This window comes from Camelus dromedarius, chromosome 32 (genome assembly GCF_036321535.1).
Source record: "Camelus dromedarius isolate mCamDro1 chromosome 32, mCamDro1.pat, whole genome shotgun sequence".
NCBI lineage: Eukaryota > Metazoa > Chordata > Mammalia > Artiodactyla > Camelidae > Camelus > Camelus dromedarius.
The window spans coordinates 18,428,893-18,449,160 of NC_087467.1; the positions used below are offsets into that span (position 1 = coordinate 18,428,893).

The 20,268-nt window shown below is 46.0% G+C and overlaps 1 protein-coding gene across 14 annotated transcripts in view; it reads right to left on the reverse strand.

The window, feature by feature from the left end:
* DLGAP1 (DLG associated protein 1) overlaps nt 1-20,268 on the reverse strand; it is a 342,691-nt gene that overhangs the window by 83,226 nt on the left and 239,197 nt on the right. For 8 of the 14 annotated variants that reach the window (XM_064481562.1, XM_064481561.1, XM_010976379.3 and 5 more), the window contains one exon: nt 250-279. The exons of the other annotated variants lie outside the window; for them this stretch is intronic. In XM_064481562.1, the coding sequence (XP_064337632.1) occupies nt 250-279 (30 nt within the window). The remainder of the gene's footprint in view (nt 1-249; nt 280-20,268) is intronic. 14 annotated transcript variants of the gene reach the window in all.

Genomic DNA, 20,268 nt, shown 5'->3' on the forward strand with positions numbered 1-20,268 from the left:
GAGACAGAACCAGACACGTGGGCTCCGTCAGGGCTGCCCCTCTGGGGTCAGTGTTAACGCCGCTCGTGGAGGGCTGAGAGACACGTGGCCTGAAAGGACCAGAACGAGGAGAAACACAGATGGGACGGCAGGAGCTGGCGATCCGGACAGGGCGTCAGACACCACAGCCACAGAAGCGGTCTAGCTATAAAGCCACGCTGCGCAACCTTGAAGCAAAACGTTACCGATGGTGTGGTTGTAAAAACGTACCTTCAACTGCAGAGCTCAGTTTTATGACACCTTGAATAAAAACAAAAAGTGGCAGTTATATAATGGACCCAAATTACCTTGGCCAGGCTTCTCACAACACACACATGCTTCAGGTCTGGAACTTTTTTTTTTAGGGGGGCTAGCATTCTGAGAATTTAACTAAACAAATATCAACTTCAAAAACTGAGTAATTTTCAGTCCTTGATTAAACTGCAGGAGTGTCTTTGTCTCCCCAAGAGAACCCTTTGGGAGAGTTTTTCACTATTTCACTTTGGGATGAAACAGGCCAAGTCACAACAGTGTGAAGCCTATTTCTGTGCATAAATCCGGCTGGATAATGGGCTGGTAAAACTTCTCACCAAAGGACACCGGTGCCTGCTGCTTCTGCTTAAACCGTGTATCGAGGTCGTGTGATGCATGTTGGGACAGGGCCGCGGCTGACATGTGTAACAGGTGGTTAAAAGCCGTGGTGTGACCTGGCAGCTTCCCTCTCTGGGGTCACTGGGCCAGAGGGTGTTTCTGGTCTGTTGTGTTCAGAGTTCCCGTTCCCTGGAGGTCAGGGAAAGGGCCAAGCTGGTCAAATCGTTCATGAGGCAAAGAGACGCTGCCCTTGGCTGGACATTCACGTGCCTTTTTGGTGAACTGAAAGGTGAAAATACTAAACTAAGGTAAGTTAGCCCTTGTCCAGTGATTTAATTAGAAGTATTTTTGTGTTTTGTTTTGGTAAGTCATAGTTATCTAAATAAACATTGTTCCCCAAAACTACATGATACTTTACAATGAGAAAAAAAAATGTCTACAGTTCCACTGGGTTGAGATTCTGGTTCTTATTCAGCCGAGAGGAGTTTCAAATGAAAAATGGGAACAAAACCTTTTTCAGTACTCACAAAGCAGACTGGTATCAGCACGAACACACATCGATCTTAGCAGATTATGTTCACGAAGAGACAAGCTCGCTCTTCTTTGCAACTTTCTGAAAAAGCTGCTTTTAAGTTACCAGTTGAATTTCATCTTTCCTGCTGAACCAGTGCTGTCTGGTCAATGTTTAACAAGGGACCCTCCAGAGGAAAAAGTGTGTCTGTCCGTGTGTGTGTGTGTGTGTGTGTGTGTGTTTGTGTGTGTGTGTGTGTGTGTGTGTGTATCAGGACTCTTACTGATATGAGTGATGTGTGGGGGACAATGCGCACGTAGTAACAAACTTGCAGCCTCCTTTACGGCAAGTTCCATTTAGTCCGTAGGTTCTTACAGAATACTCTGGTTGATTTGGGCCAAACCCTTGTATCCATAGCCAGCAAATCCATCGTGATTTGACAAAATCATGCACTGAATCCTCAGCTCTGCTCTTTTCCCAACAATTTCATTATCATTCTATCTTTTATTTGATCTCTACTCAACAGTTTTTCACTTTCACATAAATTATTTTCATTAAATTAAAAGTCTGTTAACTTTAATACTGTCAATACTCCCACCCTGGCCTGTTTCAAGCGGCAGCTTTGATGTCAGTGAACGTGGTGTTGGGAAGGGATGGCAAAACTACTGAGTCATATTTTAGCATAAAAGTGTAATAGACATAACCTCCGGGGTCTGGAGAGTAAAACGTAGTCAAATGATTAGGCGATGAAGAGCTTTAGGTGTTTAGCACCTTTGTTTTTAACATGATTATTTAATTGTGAGTTTATATAATTTAACTTGTAATAATGACTGGGTTCGTGATGGACTTGCAAAATGTAACGGATTGGCTCTTGCATGCTGGTAGGAACCAGATCGGACACACCATGGCTGTAACTCATGTTTCTTTCTACTCAGGCCCAGAAAAGAAAATCTTGACCTTCAGAATACTTCCTGAGATACTCACCAAAGGGGTTCTAATGTAACCAAACAAGACACACGTGCATAAGCTGAGCACTGACTATCATTTTGCCAGTAATTTCAAAAGCTCTGAAACCCGTCATGCCCCAGAACATACTGTATGTAGATCACCCTGGAAACAACAGTCAGTGACAATCAGCTAAGAATGCCGTCTAAATGGATTTGGCATTCTTGGGGCAGGCAACCATGCCAAGGGGTCTGAGCCATTGGCTTAATAAGCAATGATCCTGTCTTTTTTAAACTGTAGAATCTTTATGTGGGAAACCAGGTCAGAATATTGATGTTTTTTCCAGCCGTATTAATTTTTGTGCATAACCATGGAGTCACTCAGATGAAGGGACAGTAATATGCTCTAATCAGTGTGTAGAAACAGGCTCGATGCAAGGAAAGCAAGGGAGTTTAAAGACATTCTTACGGGGGATGTGGGCGGCGGTGGGTGGGAGCCCAGTAATTCACAGAGAGTCAGGGGGAAAAGATCAGTTTAAGAGAAAAAATCTGGCTTGAGAGCTCTGCTTATAAATGTGATTTTAACAAAAACACTGGTGATTTGTTACTCCATATGAACTCCTCCTATTTCTTTAAACCTCAAATCGAGGTTTTCCCTGCAGTGGGATAGGGTTTTACACTGCAAAGTAACGACGTTATAGTGAAAATCTAGCATTGGCTACCTCTGGTTACATAGCTAATGTTAACGTTATAGAAAAGTTTGTCGACTGAGAAGACATTGCTTTTATCTTAAGATAGAAATATTTTAAAAATTGAAATCTTTAAGCAATGATTGATGTTGATGCTGAAAAGCTACACGGAGCGCTGCTGACTTTTGGGACACACGAAAGACATTATCTGGTGACTGCTGACAGTGACATTGCCTGGAATTCGGGGTGAGCTGTAACACATACAGATATGTAGATATACACACAATGGCTCCTACCACTCCCCACGCCCCATTCAATGCGTCATCATCTGCCAAAATGTTTTTTCCACTGAATGACTCATTTCAAGTCATCTAAAATAATTCTTAGGAGAAAGGGTCAGGTTAAAATAATTCATGCTAAAGTGTGAATGACTAGAGCTCACTAATGCTCTCCAGTGACATCTCATTGTTTTTGAAATACTAATCACATTTTCAACCACGGCCATCAAGTCCCTAGGTGATGTATTACTGATTGTTTTCTTATTTCTTTTACTTCATTTCAGGTGACTTTCTCCCTTATTCAGAGGCTTTGGCCACTGCAGGTTTTATCTCTGTGCTTGGCGATGCTAATTCCTTTTTGCCTTCTCTCCCCGCAAAGCACTAGCTACTCCCTCTGGTTTGAATGCTTTCCCCCAACCTGCCCCGTCTTCCTCCAGCTAGCTCTTTGTATTCGTTCAGCTTGTGCTTCAAATGTCACTTCCTCTGAGAGGCCTTCCTTGATTACTCTATTTAGAGCAGCCCCAGTAATAACTCTCTAGCCCATTTCTCTTATTTATTTATTTTTTCAATAGCACTTCTCACCACTTGAAATTATCTCACTGATTTATCATTTGGTTCCTTGTTTAGGTCTGTCTTCTTCATTAGGACATAAGCATAATGAGAACAGGGACCTGGTCTGTCTTGCTGGCTGCTGGGACTCCCTAGATGAGAGCAGTGCCTGGCAGAGAGTAAATCCATGGAGAGTTAATCCACATTTATCGAACGAAGATAGGATCATTCCCAAGTGTTTCCAGGTGTCCTCAAAGAAAATCTGAGCAGTCCCAGAAAGTGTAATTCAAATGTGCTGTCTTAATTGTGGGTATCACTGAGCAGAGTCCTACATTGTTATTTTGACCACTATTTCTATTCAAAGGCTGGTCTTCAGGGAGCTTAATGAATGTTAACATGTAGAGTGAACATACATAAGTTACAGCAAAGATGTCGGGTTCAGGATAATAATGTAAACAGGTCCCAAGAAGCAAGTTTATTGATTAGTTGGAAACAAGATTATGCCCTAAGTGGACTTCAAGGAATATTAGCTAATTGAGTTTATATCCAAATAGCTCTAGAATCTGCAGTTTTCTCGCCTCTGCTGTCATTACCCCAGATCAAGCTATCAGAGCAATGTTCACATGAATCTGTGTGATACGATATGGATAGACAAAGAGGAACTAAGATGTTTTGACGAGAACTGTGTGTTTTGCCTAACACAGTGAATTCTAATAAGATTCAGAGGAAGCTCACAAAGATTTCAAAAGGAGTATATTAGTGGACACATTATCAGCTTGGACAAAAATGGGCAGAGGTAGTTCAAAGTGGAAGAGTCTTTAAAGTCCCCAACATCAATGGGCTGGAAATAGGCTGAGATTATTCAGTGGCAAATGCTATTTCTTACGTGCAATGGACTAAATTGCGTCCCCCTCCTCCTTGCCCCAAATTCATATGTTGAATTCCTAACTAATCCCCAACGTGACAGTATTGGAGATGGGGCCTTTGCCAGGTAATTAGGTTTAGAAGAGGTCATGAGGGTGGGGCCCCCATGATGGGATTAGTGCCTTAAAAGAAGAGGAAGAGGCATACATGGCTCCCTCTGTGCATATACACACCGAGGAACGGCCATGAGAACACACAGCAGAAAGACGTTCATCTGCCAGACAGGAACAGAGGCCTCACCAGAGCTTTCCTGTGCTGGCGCTCTGATCTCAGACCTCCAGCCTTCAGAACTGTCAGAAATAAATATCTGTTGTTTGAATCATCCAGTCTATGGTAGTTTGTTATGGCAGCTGGAGCTAAGACAGCATGGAAACAGGGTAACATAGAAGGTGTGACCGAGAGTTTTCAGGGTGGGTGACCAGAGCGGCAGAGAATCGTTCTCAGGGAGCAGAACTGGGCCCTCCAGTCAGGGCGCTGGGAACATGTGGACTTCAGGATTGCTGGGGCCAGTGACTGCTCTTGCCTCTCGTTCCTCCACGCTGTGAACGACAGCGCCCACTGCCTTGAGCTCACCTCTGTAGCGTCAGCATATGCTGAGTGTGTGTGTGGCGGTGGTGGTGGTGGTGGTGGCGGTGGCGGTGGCGGTGGCAGGGGGTGGAGGAGTACTTTTCATTTCAGTTTTCACAAGTCTTCGTGTTGAGAGCAACCGTACCAGAGAACTACATCAAAAGAGCATCATCAGCACCTGACCCTTATTTACCTGGACCTTGAACTTGAACTTAATGCCCTAGTGAGATGACATTTCTGGAGGGCTTTGGGAGTGAGTATATTTTGCCTTACAGAGGAATATAAACACTTCTGTGTACACATAATGAAAAATGGGCAGAACAGTGAGGACTGATATTTCCTTAAGTCTGCTCTGTTCAATTCAGCTGCCTCTCCTCTGCAGGGCTGCGTCTCTAACTGTACACAGCTCTGTGATGTCTAGGAGTCTGAAGTCTTTGCCCACTAATAAAAGTCACAAAGTTGGTTAAAAAAAAGGGTTTCTTTCTAAATGATTTTTTTGTTTTTGTTTTTTAAATCTTTTAATTTTTTATTTTACATATAGATACAAAATTTTAGCCTATGCAATTTATGTGAAGGATTTATAAAAATACCATGTGCTTTTTTATGGGGAAAGGGGAGAAATGATTGGCTCCATTTTAATCTGATTTTGCCTTGATCATACCAAATTTCAGATCAAGGTTCGAAGTATTATGGGTGGGAAGTCACACAGGCTGGTGTCCCTGGATAGAGCCACATGCCTGCAGCTCACAGAGGACTTAGTAAGAACTGGGATTCCTGCCTAGAGTTGTTCTTCTCCCAGATAAGGACCAAATGAGGTTGCCAGAGGGTGAATCGTGGCTAAGGATGGCCGTTCCCATTGAGAAGTGGCGTCTCTGTTGCTCTCCTTGACCTGGGTGGGCTCCGTGACTGCTTTGACCAGTAGAATGTGGTGGAAATGATGCTACCTGGGCCCAACCTTAACACTTCCTGTCTTCTGGGCACTCTCTCTGGGAGCTCTGATCTGCTACGTAAGAAGTCTTGAAGCTGCAATGCTGGGGTCACTTACTGGTGCTCCGTCCCACAGCCTCAGCTGAGCACACACTCCCGGACACTGAAACCAAGGTACCATGTGAATAACACCATCCTGGGTCTCCTAGACCTGCCCAGCCTCCCACTGAATGTGAAACAGAAGAGTCTCCCAGGGGAACCCTATCTATATTCATGACCCATAAGATCATAGGATGTAATAAAGTGGTTGTTCTTAAGTTCCTATTCTACACTTTGGAGTAATATGTTATCCGGCAACAGATAACTGAACAGCGCCCTGTGCCTGAATTCTCTGGCCCTACCTCGCGCCTCACCCCTTGGCATCTGTAACTCTGGTTAAATTAGCCGTCTGCTTCCCTGAATATCGCTTTGTGCCCTCCCCTCCCCTTCTTGATGTTTCAGCTGTTCGTTTATGGGGATTTTCCCAGTGAAGTTCTCCCTGACCTTCTAAACTAGCTCCTTTGTTGTAGTAGCTTCTCCTGCAAGAACTGTATTTCTTTCAGAGCAATGATCTCTGTGATTATCTCTCTAATGTCGGTCTCCACCTCCAGACTGTGAGCAAGACTCTTTGATCATCGGTGATTTTCAGAGTCAAGTAGTGCATCTGGATGTAGTTAGTGCCGGATAAACACTGAAGGAGCTGAATGGGAATGTCTGATGCAGCGGATAAGGGCTCCCTCCTCACCAGAGCCTTCAATAACTGTGCCCTGTGCTTCTCTCTCATGCGCTGTGAACATCTGGATTCAAAGCCCGCAAAACTGGGGAAAGACAGTGTGACTTAATGTCTGTCTGTGTGGGCAGCTCAGCACAGCTGAAGTTGCCGAAGTTCCTATTTGTCATCGCTGTGCAGAGTCGAGGAAGCTGCTGGTTGCTTCCGGGTGTGTGTGGACACAGAACGGAGAGGAAAAACAAAAACCAGTCAGTGTTCCCCCACATTTTTGTCTTTGCAGGAAATTAGGGAGCTCTCCTGAGAATCTAAAGAAAGTGGTGTGTGCTCAACTTTCTAAATGATTTCTAAATTTAAGTTTAGAAAAAATTTCTTACTAGATTTTGAGCTCTTTCCTAACTGACTCCTTCATCCAGAGCTGCAGCGGGAGAGAGTTGCAGCTCTCAGGAGGGCTGATGTGGAGGTAAAGAGTCCATCCCTTCTGTTACCACTGCTTCCAAAATGATTTTCTTAATATCTAATTTGCAGTCTACCATTTAAAAAAAATGTATTTCCCTACTTATTTAGTCCTCTGGGTGTGGAAAATAGGTAAACCATCAGAAATTGTCTTAAAATTTTCTGCTCTGTTTCTTTAAGTCCTTAGTCTGTCATTTTTGCTGTAAGTGAAATAAGTCCAAGTCTCTATAAAAGTCCTTAAAATTTCCATTTCATAATTTCAGAAGGATTTTCCTTTGCCTCGTTGTATTTCTCCCCCCAGTCTCCAAACGGGTCTGTGCACAGTATTTCCGTAAGAGGGCTTAGTGGGACCCCAGTTGGAGAAAAGGGGACCTCCATTTACCCATAGCATTCTCGTTCCTTTTAAGAGAAGACGGTCCCCGAGTGGCAGGGCTGCTTTGTGGACAGACATACTCCACGTCATTTTGGCGCGTTCACGCCCTCCGGGACGTTGCCCATTTCTCTCTCTCTGATGTGTGCCCGCTCCCGAAGTGCACAGCACTGCACTTGTCCCTTCTGAACGTGTAACAGATTAAAGAGCTGGGCAGGAGGCAGATGGAGACACACCTTTGATCCCTCATCCTTGAGGGTGAAGGGAGGGCAGACACCTGGCGGCTGCTGAGCCAGAAACAAAACACAGTTGGGCTTGGAATTACCCGAAAGGGAGGCGCAGTTCCGCCTGAGAGGCAGCTGGGTGCGGGGCACCTGCATGAAGGGCAGAGGACGCAGCAGAGTCCCAGCGATGTGAAATCGGGCTAGCGGGGGCGATTTAGATTTCTTAGGCAGAAGTTGGGAAAGATCGGGCACTTAGCTGCACTGAGAACGAATTTAAAGTCATTCTTCTGCAAATAGTATTGCAAAGCGTTCAGCTGTGAGCAAACGCACAAAGGCAGTTTTGCTGGCAATTCAGGAAGCTTTCCAAGAAAGGATTTTTAAACATTTCTTTTTCCTTGGCAGAACTCTCGTTTTTTTTAAGGATTTCACCTTTGCACCAGGATGCTGTAAATGGTCTTGGTCAAAACAGGATCTGGAGCGTTTCCCGTGATTTTTGGTGAACCCGCATTGCCCCCTGGCGTTTGCGTGCTGTTTTACACCATGGCACAGAAAGCCCCGAGATTGCCGGTCAAGCTGTGTAGGATGCCGCTTCCCGCCTTATCTGGGGAGTATGGTCGTGGTTTGACAATGCAGGGAATGACATTTTGAAATTAAGATTCTTTCCTTCTCCACCCTCCGCAGGATCTTCTACGATTTTCCGGTAGCTCGTAAAAGAAACTGATCAGATTCTCATCTGCCAATTTTTAACACAGAAAAGGTCCTGTGAGTGGCTGCCACACACTAACCCATTTTTCAGAACCGACTCAAATACCTGCTGTGTTTCACACTTCCCGACTTCTCCTTGGCATTTTGTACATACAGCCCTGGACTGTCCAGTGCTCTCTCTGATGGAAACATGAAAGCGAGGATTGTACCTGATTTATATTTGTATCCACCTTGACTAGCATGATGCCTGGCAGAGAGTCCGCGTACAACAAAAATTTATGGCTTTGCTGTTTGCATATAATGATGCTGTTCACAAAAGGATCAAGAACATTTACCAATCAGCAGCAGCTGAAAAGTCAACATCGCGACAGAATTGGAGGTGCGAGGACATGGTCCTTGGATGGGACTCGAGGGTCCTTAGGTACCTGAAACTCTCTGCAGGTACCATGCCCAATGATGGGGGAGAATGGTTAGAATCACCTAAAATTAGAATAGTTAACAAGCTAGGAATCTATAAAATTATCTGTTTCTTCCCCCAAATGAACCTCTTCTCTAGAGAGATGACGAGTCTATTCCTTACCACCAGTTCATTCACGAGTCCCTTTGGGGCAGACGTTTCTGGGAGTGAGTGTGAAGCGTCAAATGATGCTACGGAAGATACTGCGGCGCACGGCTCGAGGCCGTCGTCCCCGAGCTGAGTGACAATGCGTGTGAACCCTGGCGTCGAGCGTAGGTCGTGAGTTTCGTGGCAGAGTCTACAAAGGAAATGATGCTGTGACTCAAGAGTCAGGCTCGCCCGTGTGCAACGTGGACAGCGCTGCCCTGCTTTAGAGATTGTCTTAGGGCAGAAGAAATGACCAGATCCCAAGAAGTGACTGCATTACGGAGGGTCGGGAGGTTGCTATGATTAGCAAGACTGCTTTTTAGGTTATAATATTGTCACATTAATACTATCGATAAAAGCTCCTTGAAGCCATTTATTATGCTTTTATTTAGTTAAAATGAAACATTTCAAGGAAGAAGGCCCTTGGACTCAAAGACCGATTCATGATTGCTAAGGAGCTTACATTTTGGAGTCAAACTGAACTGGGACGAATATTGACTGGGTCACTGATCAGCCGTTTGACCTTGGAAAAGTCACTAAACTTTTCTGTGTCTCAGTTTCCTCGATGGTCAAAATGAGGATGCCACTGCTGGCGTCTACTGCTGGGCGCTGTATTCGCTGACGAGCCGTACCATGTGAGCTTCCCACTAGGCAAGACTAGGGGAGATTTTAAAAATCTGTCCTGTTGAAGGAGCCAGGCTCCTGGGCAGGTCCATTCTATGAGACATTATTAAAACTCCCCAATTACAAAGGAATGTTCTCAGTGGTGGGGCTTCTCCAGTGCCGATCTTGTCCCTGAGGGTGGCCTCAGTGCAAACCTGGACTTAAGCACATCTCTGATGCTTCCAGACCGGCATGTCTGGACCTCTGGGGGGTGCGGTGGGGGCTTGAGGAGGTCCATTCTTGTCTTATTCCAGTGCAGAGCTCCGCCTGCAGGGCTAGCCCAGAGCCTGAATGGCTGCTAGCAGTGGGGTCAAGGGCAGTCTTCTTTGGCCCCGGTTCCTTTAGAAGGCATCCAGAGTATGCCACTGTGATGTAAAGTTATTTTGAGCTGCTGGCATTTGAGAATGGGCTTTTTTTCTGAGCTCCTTTGTCTGTCTCAAAGCGGAGCCTCCCCACGGAAGAGCTCAATTTTCATACAGTCACTCCCCGGGGGTTTCTGCAACCAGGTATGATTGAGTCATCACCAGAGAGGAGAAATGTCACTACATTTAAACAGACATTGTCACAGAACTATCATGTCTCTCATCTGTCCTCCTGAGGGTCTGTTTACCTTTCCTGAGTCATTCGTTAAGTGCCTTTTCCTGCTCTTTCTCTATGAAAGTGGATATAAGCCTCAGATTCTACCTACCTCCGTGAGTCATGTTTTTCTGTGAATTCCCATATGTACATGAATTAAAATCTGCGTTTTCTCCTGCTAATCTGCCTTTTCTCAGTTTAATTCGCAGGCCCCTAAGACAGGAACATAGGAGGACAGAGGAAAAACATTTCCTCCCCAGCACATTCCTCTATGGCTTTGGCCAAATATTGGCCTCCACTATGCTAAATCTCTACTCGGGCCCTCAGAAGTGGCCTGGCACCTCGCATCAGGACAGCCTCAGTTTGAGGAGCTGTGGCAAACTGAAGTCCACCGTAAATAAGAAATAGAATGCCCTATTACTTTTAAAGTTTTGTTTATTTATTTATTTGAAGCTCAGGAATGCTCCCTTGCCCCTTCCTCCATGCGAAGCCATTTATGAACCAGGAAGCAGAAAACTGACCAGATACAACCTGACCACGTGGGCACCCTGACCTCAGAGCTCCAGCCACCAGGACCAGGAGAAACACATTTCTGTTGTTCACAGGCCCCTCGGGCTGTGATCTGTAGTTATAGCAGCCTGAACGGACTAAGACAGTGAGAAAACAGGAGCCCAGAGAGGTTAAGTAAAAGCCTGTGGCCACACAGCTCCCGGTGGAAGAGTCTGGGGTCTAAGTCGGGGCTCTCCGACCTCAGGGTCCGACTTCTTCATCCCCAGTCTTCTCCACTCCAGCGTCCGCGGAGGCAGGGGCCACGCATTTTACTTCCTTTGCAGCTCTTCTCTCAGTGCTTTTTGCGTGGTGAGAATGCAGTAAATGCTGAAATGCAACGCTGGGTGCAAAAGCTGGCAGCCTAGTTAACATCCAGCTCGCCTACTGAGTGTGCGTGCGTTTTAATTCCAAAGGCAGATCATACCATGAATAACTGACTTGGATATTCCGCATCAACTCTCTGTTTCAAAAATAGGAATCTGGCTTTTAATCTGGTTTGCTCCTCATATTAAATCCGAGATATTTAATTTTGGGTTTAAGAGATTGAAGCAAGGGAAAGGCTAATCTCGATGACCCCTGAGACCGCCTGTGTCTAAGAAGGTGATTAGGAAAGAAGACTAGAAGGGAGAGATGGAAAGTAAGGAAGGAGTTGAAGGGGAAATAATGGGTCTTGTACATGTCATCCAGTGCCTGGTAAATTGTGCAAAGTTACGCAAAAGGAGTCATACCGTGCTTTTGTTTTCGCTTAGAACTCTGGTGAGAAAATGTGTTGCGGAACAAGATCACCTGTCTCTACTTGACTCTCCAAGCTGCAAGCAAGGGACAGACAGTATTTAACATCAGGAAGGCAGATTTGCAGAGGCTTGCTCAACACACTAGCATTGGGCTAAAAATCAGCTCTTCCCTGTTACTGATAAGATCCTGCTGTCTACCTGGCAATTTCTCGTTTCCTCCATGCCTATGGTCTTTGCTCACTTCCATCCCCGCCGGCTGACTCATCCAGGCTCCTGCCCCCACCTCCCTCGGACCCACTCCATCGCCTACTTTCCCTTCCGCCTCTGCAGGAGGGTTCTGGTAAAGTTTAACCACAGGCTCTTTGAATGAAGGGAGGGGGCATCTGATTTGGAGCATTTGCTGGTTTCCATGGTGTAAATTCTGCCATATGGCTGTTTAGAAGCTACCAACTTGACCTTCACCAGCTGGAAAAACACTTGAAAGTTTCACAGTCAGTTCTCATGCACCAGTTATGAGCTGGCCCCGGCGCGGCCTCTGGAATCCCTCTCTCCACACCTCAGCCTTAAGGAAAATGACTTGTCCTTGATAATCCCATTGCCCTCAAGCCCTTTGAGGCCACTTCTCCTCCGCCTCTCATGAGAAGACATGGGAAGGCCAGCATCCAAAAACAGGACATTAATTAATTAATTAATGAGAAAAGGTGCCATATTTTCATGGTTTAGGGTTTGTCTTTTTGTGGGAAGAGGAAGGTAATTAGATTTATCTATTTATTTTAACGGGTGTACTGGGGATTGAACCCAGGACCTCATATATGCTAAGCATGCGCTCTACCTCTGAGCTCTACCCTCCCCCTATTTTCATGGTTTAAACTTCCAAATTCAGCAGGGTAGCCCCTGAAAACTTTCTTTCCTCCCATATTCCCAATTACCAGGTTTCTGTGCCCAAATGCGATCCAAGTTCTCAGTTTTCATGCGCCATTCCCACTGCCACATGGAGATCATTTTTCCATGACCATCACCCTACAGACACTCTTGTTTTGAGGCTAAATTCACTTAGACCATTTTCTCTGTCTATATAGACTAACTTCCAGGATAGTCCTCCTCTTCTTTAGTAACTTCTTCTGTAGCCTCTGTTTCACTGGCTTTTCCATCCCGTCCTCTGAGAGTTCAACATTCATGTTTACAGCCATACAAATCTCCCCAATTTTAAGGATCTCTGTCTCCCCTCCAGTTCCTCAACCACCTGCCCAGTCAGACCTCAGACATCAGTATTTCTCAAAACAACTTCACCTCTGAGTGCTTAACCGTGAAATTATCCCTTTGGACCCCACTATCTTCCCCCTGAATCAGCTCTTCGGTGCATCTGGACCTGCCCCTGGCCGTCTGTGAGCTCCAGCGCTTGCCTGTTTCTCCCCCGTGAATCAGCACCCTGCCGTTTTAGGCGATGTCCTTCTTGGCCCAGACTCGAATTCCACGAGAGAATTCTCTGTCCGCTGGCCCAGCTACCACCTGCACCTCTTCTAATACGGGTTTTAGTATCGGTTCAATCCCCAGTACCTCCATTAAAACAAACAAATAAATAAAAACCTAATCCCCACCCCCAGAAAAACCACAAAAAATAAACCAAAAGAAGGAACAGGGAAGGGAAGTGATTGATCTTTTGGTTTCCGCATTTCTTCCTCAAGTATTTCTTTTTTATGAAAATTTCCTTATAATGTCTATTCCCTTTTAGTTTCATATTTTTTCCCTTCACGTTTCCTAATTTATTCGTTTTCTTTTTTTTTTAACCATCATCAGAATTAGACTTTACATCTCATATCACTGTTCACTGGGACCAAGACTGATGGTTCAGATGTGCTGAAGGTCATTGGCTTCTAATAATGTGAGGAAGACACAAATAGGAAATTAGGAAAAAGGGTCCATGTTGGCATGCCGCACAAAGCAGAATTTGGTATAGACCAAAGTCATAAATGAGGGTCTGGTTTAGTAGGGACCCTCAAAAGCACCCTGATAAAGGAAGCTCCCTGTTATATTTGGGTCACGTGATTTCCACGGCTAACAGGTTACTTTGAGAAAATATGAGTCAGATGAACAAAATTTACTCTGAAACTTGATGTTAACCTGAGTGTGGCTTTAGCAAGGGAACTTTTCTTTTTCATCTTTAAATTTACTGGCCTGTACCCCCACAATATAGTGATAAAGTACTGGCCTAAAGAATTCCATAATCCCACTATACAGCAATATTTTGAAAAAGGGTTGAGGAATTAGTTCATTTCATATTTCACATAAGAAAAGATAAAGGGAAAAGGCTAAAAATGACATAATGGTGGTCCGTATTTTTCTCTGTCACTCACTGTTTTCCTTAGTTCATCTCAGCGTATAAGGAGTTAGCCTTAGGAGAGCTTGGAGAAATTTACTAATTATTTTTAACTTTATCATCAAAACTATATCAAGGGAAACAAATTCCTGGCTGCTTATAAGCTGCCTTGGGTAATTTAATTTAGATCAAGATCAAAGGTTAAGTGCCTCTCACCAGAGGAGAGAAGTCACCGTGTCCATTATGTGCATTTTTTGGAGTGGTTTTTATTGTTAATACGAAGAGAAATGGATGCCCTCCCACCTCCCCGCCCCAACTCCAAGCCGCTGAGACTCGTGCTTAGGCATCCAAAACACATTACAGGTCAGTTACAAAGTTCTCCTGGTCTCCAGAGTTCAAAAGCAATTTTATCATTTTAATTAGCAGTCTGTTCTTTTACCAGGCATCAGAGGACCCCGCGGCCCACCCTCACTCCAGTTTACAGTGAAATAGGAGGCATTAGCTCTCCAGGGCCATCGGTACCTTGCCCCATTTATTTACGTTGGCAGTGGTTCAGGCCCCCAGAAGCCAACCTTGCTTCTGGAAGCCAGAGCCAGATGACCCAGTGGGGCTGGGGTGTGCATGTGGGAGCTGTTTGCTAACTGCTCAGCACTTTAAAGTTTCCAAGTGCTCTCCTGTAACTGAGTTCTCCTGTTATCCTTGCAGGGAGATGGACATCAGCTCTGAATTACTGCCACCCAACAACCTTCTTTATTAACTTTTCTCCTCTGTTTGGACATCAGAAGCTCTGTCCCTGGAAATTGAACTGGCTTCTCTAGTGTTCCAGAATTAGCGAACGAGGAGGGCCTGCTGGCAGTGTGGGGCTAGGGTCTAAGTAGCTAATCCTGGGCTCACTCAGTTCAGTCAAAACTCATAGCCTGGCCACCACAAAGCCAGCCCCCAGATCACCATTAAAGGGGTTCAACTCTTCGCTTGAGGTGTTCAGGGTTTCTTAATATAAAATCCACTATATTTCTTCACTCTGCTGATCTCAAGGAGCAAACACAAGGCAAACTATATTTCCTAAGATTTAACTTCCTCTTGTCTGTCTATACTAATCTGCATGTTGAAGAAATGCAAAATATTTAATTATACCGCGCCCAGGCACAAACTTGTTGGAAAACCTATTTTGATAGGAAGGCCATCACCGCATAAGATGTATGCCAGTCAGATCAGCAGGGTAGCTCCTAGCTGACCATGATTCAGTGATGAGAAAAGGGAAACCCAGGCACCCAGGGTAACTGACTTGGCACAACTTGGTGTATGATTTACGCAGGGCCACGAACACTCTGTGATTGCCCAGCTCAAGTCAGAGTGTCCCAGTACATTTAAAATGGAAGTATCTTCCTCCACTGAAAATCTGTTTGTTTGGAAAGGACAGAAGGGAGCTGAGATTAGGCGAGGAGCCTGCGAGGGGGCGCACTTTGTCTCTGTGTCTCTACTGACTGGCATTCAGTGTTAGTAGTGCCTGTATCAGCTGCTGATGTAAGGGGACAATGGCTTTTTAGATGTACAAGTTGTCTGATCTCATCAAAGAGCTAAAACACTACGTGAAGCAGGGAGAGATAACTACCTGTCCTTGGGGTCTCCAGGGTGAAGGGATTCTGGACTTATCCTTCAGTCTGCGTGGCAGCATGTGGTGTCCTGGGATAGAGAAGAGGCCGGGGCTTGGGTTGACCAGTTGGACCTGGGGTAGAGAAGAGGCTGGTGCTGTGAAGCTGTGTGGGGCTGAGTCTGGGAGCAGTTGGGACAAAGGACAGCAAGGAGCATTTGGGCATCTTGGTCTGTGAATGCAGGATCCACCCCAAGGCTGCGGAGGTGAGGGGCCGCATGCCGCCAGCTGGTCACAAGACCATTCCGGGGAAAGAATGCTCAGGAAGGAGGATGGGGACTTTACTGCATCATGGTGCTAGAAATCTCTTATTCCGGAGTCTCTGAAACTCCGTGAAGGCTGTGACTCAGAATGAGCAGGAAGAGCTGGTCCCCGGGGTGGAAGTTTGGCACTGGCCTGACACGGAGTCAGAACTCCCCATCAGTGAGAGCCCTGGAATCCTATGCTCTGAAGTGAATCACGTTGACCTCAAGTGCTCTCGGGGCACTTGTGTGTTTATAAGTAGGTGGAGCGGGTGAGAAGGGAAGAAAACACGAGAAAGGTTATAAAGGGCAAACGGAGCTGGTAGTGACTAGTCAGAGACATCGGAGGACAGAAATTGCCAGAACTGCTGTAAGTGTGAGAGGATGGTGGTCCCCACCTCGGATGGAGAAATGGAAATGTGAGGAGGGTGTGTGTTCAGAGGAGAGGGAGTGGCTGTTTTCCACTTGTCGCCTTTTGGAAGATGAAGGGCTATTTGAAAGTTCACTGGATGTGCATCAATTCCCTGTTTCCTTGAAACTTTTTGGTTGCGCCAGCTTCCGGGGCCGCGTCGCAGGGGCGTTTGTTCTCCCTCCCGTGCGCGCACGTCTGCGGCCGCCAGGGGGAGGCGTCGCCCAGCAGCGCTTCGTGGACCATTCCCTTGGGGACTAATGCCCGCCCTTAGACCAGCTCCTCCCTGCTGCCTCGTCCAGGCTGCGCCTCTAACCCTGACAGTTCCCAGAGCGCCAGGAGTGGCTCTGTCTGGACAATTATACCACTGGGAACATTAAGACTGCTTTGTAAAACCATAAGCCCCTAGGAACAGATGCTTTAAAAGATGGAAACACAAGACGAGTGGCAGCGGATAGGATGGCGGAAGCTGAGGCACCTCTGTGCATCCACGTCCTATTCGGGAGGAACCCACCCGAGGGGCTGTGTGCGGGGTACCAGGGACCCGAGGGGCTGGCACGGTTGGCTTTGCACAGAGACCACTGGTTAGGGCAAGGTAATTGTCTTCTGCACTGAAGAAAAGAATTAAATCTCGACTGAATGAGAAACGGTTCTTTTGAGGGTACATTGCTGGATTTTTTTTCAAATCATTCAGACCAACTTTGAGCTAAAACTCCTGCGAGAACACGGGGGAGCCACACCTCTCCACTTCCCAGCTGTCCCACTGAGGGCCTGGCGGGGTCAGAGGAATCTTGTGGGAGGGAAGTATTTTTCATTTGAGCTTTATCTGTTTGTTCCTGAGCTGATGTCATGGAAACTGGCCGGATGCATGCCATCAGGGGAAGAAAGAACACCTCTAGGATGCATTAGTATTAACTGTCTTCGAGATATTTTTAATAGGAGGCTTGTGTCAAGAGAAAAGATGTGAATGCAAGGAAAAGCAAACGGAAAAAGTCAGCATTTATAACATATTTGGGGGAATTCGGTCATAAAGGAAAAACGTGCAGATCTTTAAGGAATTATTTCTGTAGTTCAATTCACAAAATGCTGAGTAGGGATAAGTTTAATAGCTAGAAATAAGAAACTCAGTTCTTTTTTTTTTTTTTATTACAGAGAAACGCAGATCATTTGGTAGGGTTATTTTAATTTTTTGAGCCAAACAGATTTTGTTGGTATGATGATTTCAGCAAACCATCTGCAAGGCTATCTGAGAGGTATCTAAAATAAATGAAGGGCTTATTTCAGTCTGCTTTTGGGAAAGAAATATTTTAAACTTCTCAGACAACTTCTCAGGAAACTTCAGTGGCATGGGGGGGGAGGGTGGAAATGCAGCTTTGTTTTGCTTTATTCACCTCCTGGGTAACCAGTGTTGGACTTGTGTAAGTACTAGAGCTTGAATGAGCTGCATCCTCCTCCTCATCCTCCCTGCGGAGTTCACGCATCAGCAGCTCCAGGGCAAGGACTGAAGAAGATGACGGAAAACATGATAAAAATCCTCTTACCCAAAGTGCTGGCAGGTGCAAGAACATTACTGGCCTCTGAAGATGTAAATGCTGATTTTCAGCGCATGTTGAACATTGAAGATAAGGCCCAGTGAAGGCCTGTACGGGTGACATCAGCAACTGGTCCAGCAATATCAATATCTGGATGCAGAGAGAAACTCCGGGGCTAATGGAATGATCTGATACAGAGCAGAGCCGGTACTCCCATCCCAGCAGAATGCTAACTTTCGAGGGGCAAGTAAGCAAGAAACACTGGGGAAGATGAAGCACTCAAGTAACATATCCTGGCAGAAAATGTCCCCCAGATGAGAACTTGACAGAGAGGTGCCCATATGTATCTAGAGCATGTTGGTACCACTGAGGTGGGAGTGGGGGGAGGAAAGGAATTTTGATATGAAATTTAAGAGAAGACCTGAGTTCAGAAAGGGAGAAACAAGGCCGAATGGATGATGTGGTGGGGTGGCTCTGTGGGACTGAAATGGAGAAAGAGGTTGCAAAAAGCCTGATGAATTAGTAAGCCAAGCTCTGGCATCTGTCTGCTGAGCTCTCACGGACGCACATGACCCCACTCTTCTGAATACGGTGAATATCTTAAAATGTCACGACTCTGCAAGTTCTCTCACTCTAAGTATGTGTCTGCCTGAGAAAAGAAGAGAAAAAAGACAGCAGTACTTGGGCTTTGGTCTTTGGAAGAGCACTTTGCCATTTGCTTTTGACAAAGGCAGAAGACAACAGATCCTTGTAAGTGTGTGTATTTTTATCATTGTGCTTATAATGATGCACTGTAGTCGCTGCCCTGCACTGGTTCCTGCATTTCTGGAAGGTGGGATTCGTATTTTCTGTGAAGGCAAGGACTGTGTGTGTCTGAACAAAAGGGACCCCTAAGAGCCCTTTGGTCATGCCAAAGAGGCACAGAAACCAAGTCCTTGGACAGAATGGACGCCGGGCCACCACGTGACCCACGGAGGTCTCAGAGGGCCCTCAGGGAGGGAACCTCCAGGGCCGCAAGCAATCCCTGTGAAATTCCAAATGGCCTTGCTCCCTCTTTGAGAAAATGGCAGAAATACCTTTCGCAACTCATCCTTTGTGATTCCTACGGGAGAGAGAGCAGAGCTCCGCCTTTGTTGTCAGAGCTGCGGACTCAACGACCTGCTGGCGGTTCGGGGTGGTCCTGGCTTGTTCAGGCTGAGAAGTGCTGGGAGCGGCCGCGTCCGAGCTCGTTCCCCGGGACCCGGGTTCCGCCGCAGCGCCCGGCGCTCCACCTCTCCACCTCCACGGATACCTTCAGGGAGGGCAGGGGGAAGGGGCCCTGTCTGTAACGGGCAACTGGACTCCAGTGGCTTTTAATCTTGCTGCCTGCTCTCCAACAAGAATTTACAAGTTTAAGCACATTTAACCATCAGGGATCTAAAGCTTGGGAATGGCGATGAAACAAAAGCATACAAAAGGCCTTGAGTGAGCCTTCCCAAAGGACAGGGAAAAAAACCTCAAGAGCACGCCAGACAGCACTTCCAAAGGGGACCTTTCACCCTGGACCTTTCATCAGTAGCTCAGACATGGCATTTTTCAGTTTCTTTTTCTGGTTTCTATCAGGTGGAAGGAAGAGGAGAGGGACCAGGTTTCTTTAAGTGTAGTAATGGGATCCCTGTCTTTGAGACCCTTTAAACCTCTTGCAAAGCCTTTAATCTGGTTGAATCCACTCTCCAAAGAGAATGGGAGGCAGAAGCTTTACAAAGTCTATTTGTTTTTAATTTATTCAACAAATTTCTATTAAGCATCGATTATATGCCTGGCACTGGGTATAAAATGATGGGAAAACAAATGTAGCATCTTCTCTCAAGGTGTCGATAGCAAACGTTGGTAAGTGCTATGAAGGAAATGCAACCACATATAAACTCAAATCCACGTCCTGGCTTAACTAAAATTAGAAAACTGCAGTGTGACCTGATATTTATGCCACCCCCCCCCATACCTTCCTTTACTCTGGCTGGCCCATTCAGCCTCCAGCCAGTCACCAAAGGACACCCCTTTAGAAGGCCTCCTGGACACTGAAGGATACATTTTAAGCATCCTTCCCTGTACATGGCTAAATCAACCACAGTCGCAGTATCGAGCCAGCTCCTCTGATATGAGAAGCTCCATTTGAGTGTAAGCTGTACCGTTAGCCCTTTTGAGCTGGAGTTGAGCTCCCAACGAGATGCCAATGGAGTTCAAGGTCGTTGCCCATGCCAACTGTGTAAAGTCCTGTAGTGATTCGGGGAGACAGAGCACACCAAGGCTTTCTGCCTCTTTTCAGTCTGCCGAGAACATGTGTATTTGCACTGGGTCCTAGAAAATTCTGCCACTGTAAAAGCAGGGAAAAGATTGGGCATTTAGCAAATGGCACTGGAATTCAAAGTGTCGGTTTCCACACTAGCCTGGGAACTCCTCTGGGCAGGGATGCTTTCTTATCATCTTGGTGTC